The sequence below is a fragment of the Balaenoptera acutorostrata genome, chromosome 11 (assembly GCF_949987535.1).
Source record: "Balaenoptera acutorostrata chromosome 11, mBalAcu1.1, whole genome shotgun sequence".
Lineage (NCBI taxonomy): Eukaryota > Metazoa > Chordata > Mammalia > Artiodactyla > Balaenopteridae > Balaenoptera > Balaenoptera acutorostrata.
The window spans coordinates 62,448,310-62,466,984 of record NC_080074.1 but is presented as its reverse complement, the minus strand read 5'-3'; the positions used below and the strand labels follow the sequence as shown (position 1 = coordinate 62,466,984).

The following is an 18,675-nucleotide window of genomic DNA, read 5'->3' as shown; positions in this document are numbered from 1 at the left end:
TAGTAAACTGGACAAATTAAGACAAGGGGAAGTCTAGTTGTCATATTAAAAAGTTACCTTGGAGTTTACGCTTGGGAGGTTTAAAATGTCAGCTGTACTGTATCAGATTATATAATTGCACTGTGGGCATAAACTTAGAGAGCCTTATCATTAAAAGGTACCCAATATGTAAGTGCCTATTTACATTGTCACTTCAGGGATCTCAGGATGGTATGGATCTGAAGAGCTACCTCTTTTTTTTTTGGCCCCGCCGAGTGGCATGTGGGATCTTAGTTCCCCGACTGGGGATCGAACCTGCACCCCCTGCGTTGGAAGCGCAGAGTCTTAACCACTGGACTGCCAGGGAAGTCCCCTGAAGAGTTACTTCTTAATATTAATTCAGATTTTTATGCTTAATGTTACTGTATTATGATTATAAATATGTAAAGTTTGTGCAAATAGTAATTGAGGGGAAGATGAAAAGGATAATAATAGTTAATTTGTTGTGATGGTAGAATTTGGGATATTTTCACCCCCTTTTTGGTTTCCATTACTGTTAATAGTACTATAAATATTTTTTAGACTCTTATTCACAGAACATGATAGATGGCTACTATTATTCATTTTTCTTCAGGCCCTACTAGAGAAATTAATTTGGTCTTGTTAGCGAAAGCCTCTAGGATACTTGAGTTTGAGGTTCTTATCTTTACTATGTACATCTCTACTTTGCTTCAGCATTCTTTCATGCTTTATCATCAAACAACATCTCCTTGCTATATTTTATCTAGGAAATTTTCTGAAAACATGAACTTTTATCCACAGTTTCTTTCTCCTTTCAGAAGTACACTGTGTATTCAGAACAGTTATTTCTGTATTACTAATCAACCCCAAGCTATTATTAATGGGAATTATGTATAATTTGAAGACTTCGATATGATTATCCTTTTTCAGTGGTAAATCCAGTGGTTAGAAACAAAATGTTAGATTACAGTGCATTTTATTCTTTGTTTTACAGTATTTTATTGCTGCTGTTTTAAACACTAATGATAGAATTTGGTGTTAGAGCTCCCCTAGATAAATTCAAAAGCACATACTGTGGGTAGTAAGGGTACATGTGTAGATGGGAGGAAAAAAACATTAAAAGTCACATTTAGCCTTTTCATTTTCTTAATATACGGTGATTTATTGAGTACCTCCTAAGTGCCAGGAACAATGCTAGGTATGCTGTATATTAATTTTTATTAGTTATCCCAGTATCCTTTTTGCCCCTGAGGAAAGTAAGGCTCAGAGAGGTTCCTTGGCTAATAAGTGGTGAAACCAGGATTCATACCTAAGTTTGTCCAACTGCACCATTATAGTGCATTACAGTGTGTGTAATGGCTCTTATTAATTTTAATCATCAGAGGCTCTCAGTAATTTAAAATGTCGGTTGAATATGAACAGTTCGAAAGTCAGTCAAGGGAATTCCCTGGTGGTCCAGTGGTTAGGATTGTGTTCATCTCTCCTTTTATCAGGGAAGTGATAGAGGCATGAAATAAGTCCAAAATTAATTTTTATCATTCTCCTATTTATTATATCACTTTCGTGTTCTTACTAAACCAAACAACTGTATTCTCTCTTTTTTTAAAAAAGGGTGTCTTTTAAAATTTTTAATTATTTTTTTAATTTTTATTAAAACTTTTTTTTGGCTGGGCCGTGCGACTTGCAGTATCTTAGTTCCCTGACCAGGGATTGAATCTGGGCTCTCAGCAGTAAGAGCACAGAGTCCTAACCGCTGGACCACCAGAGAATTCCCGACTATAGTCTTTTTTTTTTTTTTTTTTTTTTTTTAAGAAGTTGAATATTTTATTATTAAACTGTTTCTTATTTTCCTGCAAGGCTGTTGCTTCACTGTATAAAAATAGCACCAGCAAACACAGTATATTGCAAAATTAAGATAATAATGTTCTTCACGGGACACTATACAACTAACAAACTTTTCTCCACTGTCATTTATTTCCAGTGGCAAGTTCATTGAGTATTTTGACCCAAATCCAGGGATGGCTGTAAGCAAGTTACAATATTATATAAGGTTAAGATAACAATGTTATCCTTGAATTACATAATTTTTATAACTAGTGTTACCACAGATAATTTCAGGAATTCTGAGTATTATAACTGGAGACTAGCCTAAAAATCACAGGGTGTTGTGAAAAAGATGCATAGTGTTTATCTGAAATCATTAGGAAGTTAAGGGGTATTTTCTTCAGGCAACATTGTTTCAAGTAGTTTCTTTTGCTAAAAGTTGCTTTTTAAAAATCTATCCACCACTAATTTAAGACAACTATGCTAGATTAAGTTGTTTCAAACTAGTTTATTTAGGGGTTCCATTTTCACTCCTCAATAGATTTTATGTTATTTCTCATATGCTTCTTCACTCATTAGTTCCTCTAGTTCTGAAGGGTTACTGAGTGTCATCTTGATCAGCCAACCATCTTCATAACAAGATTTGTTGACAAGTCCTGGATTTTCTGCTAGAGCTTCATTAATTTCAGTTACTTCTCCTGATAGAGGAGAATAGAGTTCACTAGCAGCTTTCACACTTTCCAAAGCACCAAATTCCTCTTGTTTGTTCAATTTTGTCCCAACTTCAGGCAGACTACAGTAAACAACATCTCCCAAAGCTTCCTGTGCAAAATTGCTGATTCCCACTGTTCCAACACCGTTTTCTGTTATTACCCATTCATGTTTGTCTGTGAATTTACGACCCGACAGCAGAGCGGGGCCGGTGCGCAGCGCCCAGACGGCGCCCGCCCGCAGTCCCCAGGGCCGCGGCGGGCAGGGCGCGTTGGGCGCAGAGATGGCGCGCAGTCTGCAGACCGCGGCCCGCACGCTGCGCGCCACTCGCGGCGCCATGTTCGCAGGCCCGACTATATTCTCTTAAGCTTTATGCTCCTTCTCCACAGCTTTCCTCTGGTATATATTATATATTTAAATGAATTTTAAATCATAACAGTCTGAATAATAATAGATAATTATAGCTAGTTTGCGAGGGATGTTAAAGTGAGTCCCTTTCCCAGGAAATTATCACTATGGTGAGAGCTGGCGGAAAGATAAGACAATTTTAGTTCATTTCTCTGTCTTGAAAAACAATTTTCACTATGGAATGATGTTGACAGAGATGGGAAGTAGGTGAAAGTCTTGGAATTTATAAGAATTTTGGTATGTTACTAATGATGATCAAATTTTCAAATCCTTAGTTTTCTTGGACATGAAAAATAAGGAAATGTGTACCGATGGATAACGTAAAACCAGAGAGTGTTTAGTTAAGGAAACATTACCAAAACTGGGGGAAAAAATGTAGTTTTGATGGAGAGACATCTGAATTATAGTTCTTCAAATGGTCCCATTTAAAATTTGTGCATACACTGCACACCTTTCCTCTCTTTTTTTCTTCCTCCTAAACACTCTTCCCTGGGAGGGTGGGCTTTTAAAACACTTATCACTTAGTTACAGCGACACCTACTGGTGAGAGCCTTTGCAATCATTGTGCTGATTGATTGCCCTGTACTTAAGGAAAACTATGCAGTTTCTGCAATGTGAAGAACCAATTTTTAAAAAACGCTGTAATGGAGATTGACATACGTACACTATTGATACTATGTATAAAATAGATAACTAATGAGAACCTACTGTATAACACAAGGCACTCTACTCAGTGCTCTGCGGTGACCTAAATGGGAAGGAAATCCAAAAAAGAGGGGATATATGTATACGTATAGCTGATTCACTTTGCTATACAGTAGAAACTAACACAATATTGTAAAGCAACTATAGTCCAATTAAAAAAAAACCAGTTCTACATTGATAGTTTCAGGTCCACTTAAAAAATAAAAAATAAAATAAATTAAAAAGAAAAAAGATAGGGGCTTCCCTGGTGGTCCAGTGGCCAAGACTCCATGCTCCCAACGCAGGGGCCCTGGGTTCAGTTCCTGGTCCAGGAACTAGGTCCCACATGCTGAAACTAAAAGATCCCGAATGTGGCAATGAAGATCCTGAGTGCCGCAACTGAAGACCCGGCGCAGCCAAATATATTGGAAAAACAAAAGCAAAACACTGTTAATATACCAAAAAGTGGGGAGATGCATAGGCTGATTTTTGTTTTCACTGTGTAGGTGTTTTTGATGATAAAAGTTGTATAATTACACTATAGAAAATATGAGAAGGAGAAAGGGGAAAAACAAAACTAATAGCACTTCCCTTTACAGTCACCAATTTGGTGTTTGCTCTACTTTATATAAATTTTAATGTATGTATTGGGTTGGCCACAAAGTTCGTTCGGGTTTTTCTGTAACATCCTATGGAAAAACCCAAATGAACTTTGTGGCCAATGCAGTATTTCTTTAGCATAGTCTTTTTTCTTAGTATGCATGTAATGTGTTTCTTGGTTTGTTTGGTAATATAGCATAAGCATTTTGTCTAAACTGTTATACGTTAATTAATCATAAATCTTACTGACTGCCTAGTAGTCCATCAGGTTACTTGAACAGTTTATTTACATTTTAATTCATTTCTTCTATTGCTGTTGTAAATAATTTGATGAGTGCCTGTTCAAATGACTTTTTCCATAGTTGGATTTTTTTCAGTGATGAGCATTTTTATGGACTCTGACCTTTCCCCAAATAAGTTATGTTTTTGCTTATTAGTGAGGTTGAATATTTTTCCTTCTGCTTGTTTATTATTTTTTATTTTTGGTTGCATTGGATCTTTGTTGCTGTGCGCAGGCTTTCTCTAGTTGCAGTGAGCGGGGGCTACTGTTTGTTGCGGTGCACAGGCTTCTCATTGCGATGGCTTATCTTGTTGTGGAGCATGGGCTCTAGGTGCGTGGGCTTCGGTAGTTGTGGCACACGGGCTCAGTAGTTGTGGCTTGCAGGCTCTAGAGCGCAGGCTCAGTAGTTGTGGCGCATGGGCTTAGTTGCTCCGCAGCATGTGGGATCTTCCTGGACCAGGGCTTGAGCCCGTGTCCCCTGCATTGGCAGGCGGGTTATTTTTTTTAATTAATTAATTAAATTAATTTATTTATTTTTGGCTGCATTGGGTCTCATTGCTGTGCGCTGGCTTTCTCTAGTTGTGGCGAGCGGGGGCTACTCTTCGCTGTGGTGCGTGAGCCTCTCATTGCAGTGGCTTGTCTTGTTGCAGAGCAGCGGCTCTAGGCGCATAGGCTTCAGTAGTTGTGGCACACGGGCTCAGTAGTTGTGGCTCACGGGCTCTAGAGTGCAGGCTCCGTAGTTGTGGCACACGAGCTTAGTTGCTCCACGGCATGTGGAATCTTCCCGGACTAGGGCTCGAACCCGTGTCCCCTGCATTGGCTGGTGGATTCTTAACCACTGTGCCACCAGGGAAGTCCCTAAAAGTTTGATAATTGTTTTCTTTTCGTATTTAAATATATATATATGTGTGTATTTAACTCCCCTCCCTCCCTTTATTTTTCATTGTTTAATATGAAAAATACAAAGAAGTCAACCCATCATTTAAAGAAACCAATATTAGTGTTTTTAAATTTTTTTCCAGTCTTTCTTTCCAGACATTTTTGTAAACATTGAACTTTATCTGCCCAGAATTATTTTTGAAGTGTGACAAGGGTGTGATATTGTAACTTCAATATCTAAAGTTACTTTGAACATATGGTTTGTCTCTCAGCTTCCTGACATCCAGAGCAAAAAAGGCAGCTAGAGATACCTTTTTCTGTGTGTTTTATCTCACTAGAGTTTGGGTCCTTGACCGTAGAACCTAAATTTAGTGTGTGGCACACAACAGAGGTGAAATAAAGATTTGTTGTATTAAAGTAAATAAAAAATAAATATTTTCTGTCTCCCTATTCCTGTGGTACCCCCCTCATCCCTGACAGTGTAGGGTTTTTCTTTTCACTTTTCCCCTTTGAACCTTTTCTTTTTTCCTTCCTTCCTTTTTTAAAAAAGAACTTTTTGAACTATAGTTTGCTTTTTAAAACAGCTTTATTGAGCTATAATTCATATACTCTATAATTCACCCATTTAAAATGTACAGTTCAGTGGATTTTAGTATATTCACAGAATTGTGCAACTACCACCACAATTCGAATTTAAGAACATTTTCATCACCCCAAAAAGAAACACCACTTGACCCATTAGCTATCATGCCCCATTGTCGTTCCTCATCCCCAGTCCAAGACAATCACTAATCTACTTGCCATCTCTATGTACTTGCCAGTTCTGAATGTTTCTTATAAATGAAATCATACAATATATGGTCTTTTGGGATTGGCTTCTTTCACTTAGCATAATGTTTTCAAGGTTCATTCATGTTGTAGCATGTATCAGTACTTCATTCTTTTTTATTGCCAAATAATATTTCATTGTGTGGGTATACCGAATTTTGTTTATCCATTCATCAGTTGATACACATTTGGGTTGTCTCTACTTTTTGGCTATTATGACTAATGCTGCTTTGAGCATTTGTGTACAAGTTTTTGTGTGGACATGTTTTTATATCTCTTGATTATATACCTAGGAGTGAATTTACTGGGTTATTCAGTTTTTGTTTTTGTTTTTTTGGCTGCACTGCACAGCTTGCGGGATCTTAGTTCCCTGACCACGGATCAAACCCCGGTTCCCTGCAGTGGAAGCACAGAGTCATAACCACTGAACTGCCAGGGAATTCCCTGGGTTATTTAGTTTTAATGAGTCCCTTAGTCTGTATCTTCGAAAAATCTTTAAAAATGCTTGTTGCCTGTCTTTTGTTCATATCCCTGGCAGTCTTGCTGTTTTCAGTTATATCCCAGAAACTTTGAAGTTCCCTGTATTCAGCCACTTAAATCCTGCTTTCTTTTAAATCCTAAATACTTTTTTATCCATGCCTTTCTCTTTACTGGAACCACTGCCCTACTTTATACCTTTATTATCTCTCACCATTATCTAATGAAATAGCCCAGAATATTCCACTTTTTTCCTTCTAATAGTTCCCCTCCCAACTCTAATACTTCTCTTATTAGAGTGTTTTATTAGTACTTTAATATACAAATTATAGGACAGATATTATACTTGTTGATTTCATTTTGTGTCTTCCCAGTGAGATAATGAAGCTGGGAAGCTCTATAATGGCCAGGATTATATCTATCTCCAGAGCCTGATACAATATCTGGCATGTGTCCTTATTCCTAGAGGTATACTTGCTGGGTTAAATATTAGTCACATCTTAAAGACTTGGTCTGTATTGCCAACATGCCCTACACACACCGTGCTGTTTCCCTGACATATGCTTTAGTGCAGTCATGCTACTAGCAGTTGTATGAAAATGCTTATCTCTCCATACTCTATCTACCATCACCTTTTTAAAAAGTCAGTCATTTAAATATCTGTCTTGCATCTAATAATATCATCTGTTTTGAAGTTCATCTCTCCACCTATATCTTCTCCCTCTATTCCACCATCATCCCACACTCCCCTACATTCCTTTATGCTGCTCATAGTCTTCCCTCTGCCTGGGATGCCCTTCCCTTGCCAGCATTTTTCACTTGGCTAACTCCTATGCATTCTTTGAAGTTTGGCCCAAATCTCAGTTCCTTTAGGAAGCAAGCCTTCTCTGAAATTCCAGACTGGAGAAATTACCCTTTTCAATTCTGGAACATCTTTTGAATGGCTTTTACTGTAACATTTATATCATTATTTTGAAATTATCTGTTTCTCTCTTTAGTGAACTACAAGCTTTTCAACAGTGAGAACTATTTCTTTGAATCTTCAGAGCTTTATATAGTACTTGGAGCAATAGACAGTAAATAATTGATAAACATTTCTACAGATTGCCTTTAGGGAGTCCACATGGTGGTATAAGGCACTATAGGGATAAGCTCTTAAGTAAGTTTATATGTAGTAAAGCCTATAACTTATACATGCGTGTGTGTGTGTGTGTGTGTGTGTGTGTGTATAAAATATGTTGTGGTAATTTTAAAACAGGAAAGATTCAATGTGTAATAAATAAGTTTAGAAGCAAGGTATATATATGGATTTGTATAGAGCACAAGTTACTGATGAATTAGCAAGGACTTGCATTCTGGAGCAGAAGGAAATAAATTTCTGTTGCCCATTCTCTATTCTTATGTGGTCTAGTTTTTTTTTTTTTTTTTTTTTATAAAGTAGTTTGTTTTTTTTTTTTAACTTTTTTTTTTGGGGGGTTTATTTTATTTTTATTTATTTATTTATTTATGGCTGTGTTGGGTCTTCGTTTCTGTGCGAGGGCTTTCTCTAGTTGTGGCAAGTGGGGGCCACTCTTCATCGCGGTGCGCGGGCCTCTCACTATCGCGGCCTCTCTTGTTGCGGAGCACAGGCTCCAGACGCGCAGGCTCAGTAACTGTGGCTCACGGGCCTAGTTGCTCCACGGCATGTGGGATCTTCCCAGACCAGGGCCCGAACCCATGTCCCCTGCATTGGCAGGCAGACTCTCAACCACTGCGCCACCAGGGAAGCCCCTTATGTGGTCTAGTTTAATACAAAATTATCATCAGAATTTTTTGTTACATGCTTACCCACTTACGGCATAGTTCTGGGAGTTGGACAAAGAAAATTAAAGACTCTCATCAATTTGAGTCACACAAAATAGTGACACAAAATACTGGTAGAACATACTGAGATACAGACTGCAGTCAAGAAAAATTTGTATGCCCAATGTAGTCATGACTCACATTAAGAAAACATAATTCCCTTTTTTTTTTTTTTTTTTTTTTTGTAGTTAGGGAATGCATTTAGCTGTATGTACTAGAAAACCTATTGCAGTGGCTTGACCAGATAGGGGTTTATTGTTCACATATAATATGAAATCTGGAAGTAGTGAGTCCAGAGTTGGTGTGGCATCTCCAGGTAACAGTAGGAACCCCTGCCGTGTTTACTTTTGCCTTAGTGTGAGACAGTTGCCATGCTTGCAACTACTCCACCTTTGGTCATTGTGACCTCTTTCCAGACAGGATAAAGGAGGAAGCAAACCTAGTTGTTCCCAATTAAAGAGCTTTCCTGAAAGTCTTATCCAGCAATTTTGTTTTATACCTGATTGACCAAGACCTTGTTACTTGGCTACTCCTGATCTGCAAGGGAATCTGGGAAGGAGAATATTTTTAACCTGGCGCACTGTTACCCTGAACAAAAATCAGGTGGCTTTTAGGCAGAAAGAAAGAGAGATTGAAAACTGGTAACAAGAATTAGTATCTGCTGGGACTTCCCTGGTGGTCCAGTGGTTAACACTCCGCACTTCCAATGCAGGTAGCATGGGTTTGATCCCTGGTCAGGGAAATAAGATCCTACATGCTGCACAGAGCAGCCAAAAAAAAAAAGAATTAGTATCTGCTATTGAGCGCCATAGCCTAGTGCACATACATATGCATACCACTGACCACACATAGAGCATGAGGAGTCCACCTAAATAATTATTTTAGATGAATGACTCTGTTTCTTTTATTTTTTAAAATTTATTTATTTTATTTATTATTTAAGTTTGGCTGCGTTGGGTCTTTGTTGCTGCGCGCGGGCTTTCTCTAGTTGTGGAGTGGGGACTACTCTTTGTTGTGGTGCACGGGCTTCTCATTGCGGTGGCTTCTCTTGTTGCGGAGCACGGGCTCTAGGCATGCGGGCTCAGTAGTTGTGTCTCACGGGCTCTAGAGCGCAGGCTCAGTAGTTGTGGCGCACAGGCTTAGTTGCTCCGCGGCATGTGGGATATTCCCGGACCAGGGCTCGAACCCGTGTTCCCTGCATTGGCAGGTGGATTCTTAACCGCTGCGCCACCAGGGAAGCCCTCTTTTTTTACTTTAAAACTTTCAAAAGATTATTTACTGAAAATTGTGGGAACATAATGGCAGCCAGTTTTTTAAATCTTCCTGGATCTTCCTCCTAAAAACAGAGTATGTTGATATCATGTACCTCTTAAAATGATATGATAAGAAGGGCATTTCACTTATGTGGTGTTCTTCTCCAAGACCCACAACTCCAGTCTAATGAGAAAACATCAGACAAATCCAAATTGAGGGACATTCTACAAAATACCAACCAGTATTCTTCAAAAGTGTCAAGGTCATGAAAGACTGAGACACTGTCACAGATGGGAGGAGCCTAAGGACACATGACAATTAAATGCAATGTGGTATTGTGATGGGATCCTGGTAGAGAGTAAGGACATTAGTGAAAAACTGGTGAAATCCAAGTAAAGTCTACAGTTTAGTTACTAGTATTGTACCAATATTAATTTATTGGTTTTGACTAATGTACTTTGGTTATGTAAGATGTTAACATTAAAGGAAGAAGAATATACAAGAACTTTCTGAAGTATCTTTGTAATGTTTCTATCAATCTAAAATTGTTCCAAAACAAAAAAATTACAATAGCTAGAGAAACTAGGACAGCAAAACCAAAAACTTTACAATCAAACCTTATATCTACAATGAACTGTAGATCTTTGATTATTGGCATTTGTGAAGGGAAGGAAGCAGAGGGAAGGCAACAAGGCTTCTGATGGCCCTGAGAACAGGAGAACCTCTAAATCACCAACAGGTATTCACCGGAGAAACATCTAGAACAGTAACTGAAACTGGGAAGGGATTCTGCCCTTAGAGGGTGAGTAGGAGGGAATGGAGATAAACTGTGGCAACTTTTGAAATTAACAAACTGAAGTTCTAATGCAAAACTGCACTGAGGAGAAACTTCTAGGGGTAGAATCCACTTTGAGCAAGACAGGAACAAAGAAAAGGACAAGATAAAAGTCAGAGAAAGAGCAGAGGGGTAGAAAGAAGGAAGAGTTACATGTTTTTTGTTTTGTGTTTTGTTTCTTAATCACTTTTCAAAAATAAGAGAATGGCGCAGTGGTTGAGAATCTGCCTGCTAATGCAGGAGACACGGGTTCGAGCCCTGGTCTGGGAGGATCCCACATGCCGCGGAGCGGCTGGGCCCGTGAGCCACAGCTGCTGAGCCTGCGCTTCTGGAGCCTGTGCCCCGCGACGGGAGGGGCCGCGATAGTGAAAGGCCCGCGCACCGCGATGAAGAGCGGTCCCCGCACCGCGATGAAGAGTGGCCCCCACTTGCCGCAACTGGAGAAAGCCCTCGCACGAACCAAAGACCCAGCACAGCCAAAAATAAATAAATAAATAAATAAATAAATAAAATAAAATTAAAAAAAAAAAAAAAAAATAAGAGAAAATCTCTAAAGCCATGAAGCTTAGAAAACCCATCCTGGCTCATACCCCTTCCTCATAAAATTTCAGGAAAACTCACTTAAGTTTAAAAATGAGTTTGAATCCATGTAAAATTACTATTAGCAAAAGATAGCAATAGCAACAACAGAAAGAAGCAGAAAAACTCCCTAAGGCAGTGGAAGGCTCCTGGAAAGACATGCTCACCAAACAGATGAAAATTGAAAATGAGCTAATTTAGGAAATGATGGAAGTTATGAGAGAAAGTTTATATTCTAATTAGAAAAATCTCAGAATTGAGGTGATTGGAGAAAAGGAGAATTTGAAAAGAGAACTGATGGACCACACAGAAAAATTAGAAATAAGAGAAAAAAATCATTTCAGAAATAAAGATGAAAATAAAAGGAACATAAAGTAATGACAACAAATATGACTCAAAAAACACAAAGTAAAGCAATTAATTTTTTATATGTAATAGAAAGAGGGAAGCTTTTAAAATAAAAGAAACCAAAAAAAAAAAAGGACTTCCCTGGTGGCGCAGTGGTTAAGAATCCACCTGCCAATGCAGGGGACATGGGTTCAATCACCGGTCCAGGAAGATCCCACATGCTGCAGAGCAAATAAGCTCGTGTGCCACAACTACTGAGCCTGCGCCCTAGAGCCTGTGAGCCACAACTACTGAAGACCGCGTGCCTAGAGCCCGTGCTCTGCAACAAGAGAAGCCACTGCAATGAGCACACACACCGCAATGGAAGATAACCCCCCCTCACCACAACTAGAGAAAAGAGCAAGTGTGCAGCAACGAAGACCCAACTCAGCCATAAATAAATAAATAAATAAATAAATATTACCAAAAAAAGAAGAAGTAAAGGGGTTTGAGAAGAAATGATACAAAATATAGGCAAAGAGGAACCAACATTCATGTGAGCAAAGTTCCCAAGGAAGAAAACAGCCAAATGCATGGGACAGAAAGAAAACTTTCCCAAAATGTGCCTGGGAGGGACTTCCCTGGTGGCACAGTGGTTAAGAATCCACCTGCCAATGCAGGGGACACGGGTTCGAGCCCTGGTCCAGGAAGATCCCACATGCTGCGGAGCAACTAAGCCCGCAAGCCACAGCTACTGAGCCTGTGCTCTTGGGCCCGCAAGCCACAACTATTGAGCCCACATGCCACAACTATTGAAGCCTGTGCGCCTAGAACCCATGCTCTGCAACAAGAGAAGCCACCGCAAAGAGAAGCCCACGCACCGCAACGAAGAGTAGCCCCCTGCTTGCCGCAACTAGAGAAAGCCGGCGCACAGCAACGAAGACCCAAGGCAGGCCAAAAAAATTAAATAAATAAATACGTTTATTTTAAAAATTTAAAAATGTGCCTGGGGAAATCGACCCAGAATGGCCAACACTGAGACATAGTCTATTAAAACTGGTGGACTTTAAAGAAAAACGACATTTGGGCATCCTAGCAAAAAAAGACCTAATCACTTACAAATGAAGGAAAATGGATTTTCACTAGACTTTTTGACAGCATGTTTAGTGTTAGAAGGCAATGGATTAACATTTAAGACAATCAAGGAAATGAAACAACAATCAAGAATTTTCTGTTCAGACAAATAGACCTCCAAGTATAAAGATCACTAACATGTAAGAATAAAGGAAATAGTGTTCACATGATCCCTTCCTGTGGAATCTACTAGAGCTTCAAATAACTAAAATGACTAGAGGACCAGATTACGGTACCTGAATACTAATTTCCCATGAAAAGAAACTAGGAATACTTGAAGAAATAGCTGATTCTAGATCTAGAGCAGAAAATTAATATCAAACGTGAGACGTCTTGTCAAAGAACAAAGGAGCCAGTTTGATGTTTCTGTGGCCAAGTGCAGGATAGCTTGAGCATCAGTAAGAATAATAACTGCAGTGGATTGAAGCATCAAATATGTTTAAATCAATGAGTTTGTATCAATGCAAAAAAGACTGACTATGGGGGGGGCTTAAGGGAACTACTTGAGGTGGTGGAAATATTCTGTATCGTGCTTTATTAGTGGTTACATTACTTACTGTATACATTTGTCTAAAGCATAGTTTCTCAACCTCAGCACTATTGACATTTTGATCCAGGTAATTATTGGGGCGGGGAGGAGCAAAGCTGTCCTATGCATTGTAGAATATTTAGCAGCACTAGATGCCAAACATGAAAATCAAAAATGCCTATATTGTCAGATGTCTCCCGCAGAGTATAATGGTGCCAGTTTGAGAACCCTGGTCTAAACTTACTAAAAGGGTGAATTTTTATTGTATGTGAATTGTATCTCAAGAAACTTGATTTTTAAGAAAAGGAAAACTCATTAGTCACTTCTTAAGGAGTCTAGGAAACCAACTCATTATTTTAAAAACTACTAATTGACAGAATCAAGCATTTATCCTATCTCTTCTACATTAGACTGTACTTCAAGAGTAACCAAATAGTCAATATAGGGATGGATTTGTGGGTCATTTATATATATCACTCCCAGTTGTCAGTTTTTGTGCCATTAAAGGTATGATTCTTCTATTCCTTTTTCTCTAATTTGCTACCTCTAATATACTTTGTTTGGACTGGGAAACTAGATTAATAAAATTATTATCATTTAGAAATATAAAGGGGAATTCCCTGACAGTCCAGGGGTTAGGAATTTCACTGCTGAGGGCTTGGGTTCAATCCCTGGATCCCTATGTATTGTGAATCATCTATTTCTGTTACTAGAGACTTTTTTTTTTTTTTTTAATGCAGCACCGGGTCTTAGTTGCAACATGCGGGGTCTTAGTTGAAGCATGTGGGCTCTTAGTTGTGGAATGCGGGATCTAGTTCCCCGACCAGGGATCGAACCCGGGCCCCCAGCATTGGAGCACCCACTGGACCACCAGGGAAGTCCTTAGAGACGTTTTTATTTCTTGATTTGGGGCCATATTCTGGATACCCTGTTCCTCAGGCATAAGTGGTGTTACCAATATTCTGTTTCAACATGGCTGAAAAGACACAAACACTTTGTGGTCTGAGATATGCTTCTTTGAATTAAATCTGTTGTGTAAACTGAAACATATTCAGAAAACCCAGTGTGTGTTTAATATAGGTATAGTTTTAAAGTTTTAGTCTTACTGTATTAATACTTACTGAATTAAAGTTAAAGAACACAGTGTTCCCAAAATCGTTTCAGAAAGCAGATAAATAGGGAAGTGTATGGGAACCACCCTTCTGAAAATTATTGAGGAGGTTCTTATTTCATCTTATTTTAGTATTACCCAAGTTTTTTCTCAGAGAAGAATAGGGTGTTTGACTTACCATGTGGTGGTCTTGAAAGTTCATGACTTCAGCACGCTTCTTCACTTTGAGGAAACTAAAAAAGTGTGTAACTGCCATAGCTATTTCAGAAACTGATGCTAGAGGCAACCACTGGGTTGGGCAAGACTGTCATTAAACTGTGCCTTTGGTTTACCAGTTATTTTAATCATGGAAAGGAAAATCTTTAATTTATTTCATTGCTTAACCAGTGCCACATTTTAAGATAAAACTGTTCTTTTTCTAAAACTGTTATTAAAAGAGGCAGGAAACAGATTTTGGTCTGATGTTGATGCTTTGTTGACATTTTATCCCTTCTTTTTGTTAAATGAAATTCAAAATTGTTCATTTTATCTAAGCCCATTCTCAGTTTTCTTATTTTAAAAAAATTTGAAATCATTGTGGGGGTCCAGGAGGATGTTAATTTTTGACTATCCATTTCATAAGAATTTGAAAAGAGGGTTAGAGATTTAGTTTTAGTAGTCCTGATATCTAAGTATTTTTTTGTGTCCCTATTTAGTGTATTATGCCTATCTTGAATATTACTCTTATATTTCAATAAAGTGGAGAAAGATTTGCCTCTTTCCAGTTGATTGGGACAAGGGAGAACTTTGGGGATTAATGGATTGCTTCTCAAATTTTAATGGAGTTAGGTTAGCTTGGAAAATAGATCAAAGAAGATGATCTGCTGATATGCACCACAGTTTTGTCTTATTTCTAAAGACCTATTATAGATAGCTGGATCTACAGTTTTATAAATTTCTCTTCTGAAGGTAATTTTTAGTAGGTAACCACTGGCAATACTAACTAGCATCGTGTCTTGTCTGCTGAGCTATTTGGCTTATTTTAAAGGATAAATTCTCCATCCCCACTAGGGGGAGTTTCCACTCAGTAACACATACAATTTTAAGGTGGAATGATTAAATGAAATACCGGTGTATCTTATTCCATGATTTCTCACTATGTTTTTTCCACAAGATATTTTCCTAATAGTAATAGCTACAATGTATTAAATGTTTGCTATGTGACAGATAGTGTGCTAAGTGCCTTACAATGTATTATTTCATTTGTTTTTCACAATAACTTTATGAGATTGTTAATATTTCATCCCAGTTTTACTGATGGAGAAATTAATAACTAGAGAAGTTACTTGATCACTGCCAGAAAAGCTAATCAAATCATAGTGTAGGGACTCTTATCTAGGGTCTGTCTTACTTCAAAACTTGTTCTTGGGCTTCCCTGGTGGCGCAGTGGTTGAGAATCTGCCTGCCAGCGCAGGGGACACGGGTTTGAGCCCTGGTCTGGGAAGATCCCACATGCCGCAGAGCGACTAGGCCCGTGAGCCACAATTGCTGAGCCTGCGCGTCTGGAGCCTGTGCTCCGCAACAAGAGAGGCCACGATAGTGAGAGGCCCGCGCACCGCGATGAAGAGTAGCCCCCACTTGCCGCAACTAGAGAAAGCCCTCGCACAGAAACGAAGACCCAACGCAGCCATAAATAAATAAATAAATAAATAAAGTGAGAACTGCTAGGAATGATTAGCAATAACCTGAACCTGGTAAGCTTTAAACAAACAAACAAACAAACAAACAAAATTTGTTCTTAACCTGTACTCCAGTACTCCCCAGTTTTAGTTCTGCCAGTATCATGAAAATCTCAAAATATTCAAATTAAATTTATTTTAATGCAATAAGCTGGTGCTTAGAAGTGGTAGAGTGAGAAAGAAAGTACAAAGAGAGCTGCTTATTAGGTATTGTGACTCAAAATTACATTGATGAGCTGAAAAGAGTTGAAATTAGGTACAGAAGTAAAGTCAAGAGCCTAGGTTTCTAGATGTTAAGTCTGACCTACCCCATTTATTTAGTTTCCTTCTTTATAAAATAGATAAAACAAAGCTGGCCATTTCAACACTCTCCATTTATTGGAATCTTAAATATGGATAGAGACATTAACTTATTTACAAGGTGCTTTCATAGGTGAATGCTTATTGATAGTAGATTTGAAAGCTTGAAAAGAATGTTATCTATTCCTTTAAAACATTGCTTCTGTCTATTGGCCTAGAGCAGTGTTTGAAAATGTCAAGTGTGACCCATTAGTAACTCATAAAATCAATATACTGGGTCATGACCAGCATTAAGGAAACAAAATTTAAATAGAGTCTAGAAAATTTCAGAATACCCTGCTTATCATAAGGGTAAGCATTTTTTGTGAAACTTGTTTCAGTTACATGTTTATATACTAGGTCACAGTGTCATATATATATTTTTTAACTGTGGGTTGCAAGTTTAAAAAGTTTGAGAAACACTGGCCTGGAGCTTTGTAGCATTTATCTATTTTAATTTAACCAGGACAGAAATTATAGTGATTCAGACAGATTTATCTTTATTTTTTATTTATTTTTTAAAAAATAATTTTAGTTATTTTTGGCTGCGTTGGGACTGTTGCTACACGTGGACTTTCTCTAGTTGCGGCATGCAGGGGCTGCTCTTCATTGCGGTGCATGGGTTTCCCATTGTGGTGGCTTCTCTTGTTGCAGAGCACAGGCTCTAGGCACACAGGCTTCAGTAGTTGTGGCACATGGGCTCAGTAGTTGTGGCTCACGGACTCTAGAGGGCAGGCTCAGTAACTGTGGTGCACGGGCTTAGTTGCTCCACAGCATGTGGGATCTTTCCGGACCAGGGATTGAACCCGTGTCCCCTGCATTGGCAGGTGGATTCTTAACCACTGTGCCACCAGGGAAGTCCACAAATTTATCTTTAAAAGGAAATGACATCAAGTAACATAATAGATTGTATGCACGATATTTTCTTCCTTTTGTAGCATTCTGAAAAGCATCCAATCCCAAACCGAAACTTGCCTGGGGTGTATATCTAGCTACACAGAATTAACTTAGAGGACCTTCCGTGGCAGTTCAGTGGTTAAGACTCTGTGCTTCCACTGCAAGGGGCGTGGGTTCAATCCCTGGTTGGGGAACTAAGATTCTGTCATGCTGTGCAGCATGGCCAAAAGAAAAAAAAAAAAGAATTAACTTTGACCTCAGCTCTTTCCTTTTCTCTTTGTGTTAAAATTTATAATGTACATGTACTATTTCCCACTGAATATTCAGCACAATTTTTTGCTCATTTTAGGAAGTTTCCTCTTTCCAGTTTTGTATGTTTTCTAGTTTGGAATCCCTTAAAGTCTTATTTTTAGTCACTTCCATTTGGTTGGTTCCATAGCACTTTAGTTCTGGGAATGAATAAGATTTGTTGTACATCTTTCTATAACAGTACATAACTTTATCTCATTCTTTTTAATGCATGTATAGTAGTCCATTGCATAAGTTTATCATAATTTACTTAACTAGTTCCTCAGTGGTGTACATTTTGATTTTTTCCAGTTTTTTGTTATTATAAAGCTACAGAAAACATTACTGTCAGATATCTTTATGTACTCATGAATATATCCATAGGACATTGCTGATTCAAAGTGAAACTTCTTTGAAGAAGTGCACTTAAATTTTTAATAATATTGCCAAATTGGCCTTCAAAAAGGTTGTACTGGAAATTCCCTGGTGGTCCAGTGGTTAGGACTCCGCACTTTCACTGCTGAGGGCGAAAGTTCAATCCCTGGTTGGGGAACTAATATCCTGCAAGCTGCACGGCACAGCCAAAAAAAAAAAAAAAAAAGTTTGTACTGATTTATCACCACCTGTATATAAAAATGCCTGTTTCCCTGTATCCTTGCCAATTCTGTGCATTATTAGAGTTTTAACTTTTTGTAAACTAGTAGGTGAAAAATTACAAGTCTATTATAAATAGAGTTGCGTTTTAAAAATTGAGTGAGAATGAGCATGTTTTCATAGACTTATTGGCTCTTTGTCTCTTCAACTCTGATTCTTGAGATTTCAAGTATGGGCAGTATCAGTGAATGTGACTTCAAAGTTTTGAAGAAATGGTGCTGTAAAAGTGAAGTGTCACTGATATGCCTGCGGCTGTGATGACCTCCCCTACTTCCCACCTTGACCCTTTTACTCTCTTAATTTCAGGTGATCATGGAGCTCAGCTTGGCCTGCATGGGGCTGGTGGTGATGGAATACATGATGACCCAACAGGCGGAGAGGAAGGAGAGAACAGCCCAGATCCCCAACCCCAAGCTGGTCGGAGGACCCGGCGGGAAGCATGCACCTGCCCCTACTGTAAAGATAGTGAAGGAAGGT

General features: G+C 38.6%; 2 protein-coding genes across 2 annotated transcripts in view; one reads left to right on the top strand and one right to left on the bottom strand.

Annotated features, from left to right (window-relative positions):
• SP1 (Sp1 transcription factor) overlaps nucleotides 1–18,675 on the top strand; it is a 43,072-nt gene that overhangs the window by 16,601 nt on the left and 7,796 nt on the right. The window contains exon 4 of the mRNA XM_007179441.2: nucleotides 18,505–18,673. Coding sequence (XP_007179503.2) covers nucleotides 18,505–18,673 — 169 coding nt within the window. The remainder of the gene's footprint in view (nucleotides 1–18,504; nucleotides 18,674–18,675) is intronic.
• LOC103010289 (glycine cleavage system H protein, mitochondrial-like) lies at nucleotides 2,374–2,874 on the bottom strand. The gene has a single exon (XM_028165826.2). The coding sequence runs from the start codon at nucleotides 2,872–2,874 to the stop codon at nucleotides 2,374–2,376; it is 501 nt and encodes a 166-aa protein (XP_028021627.2).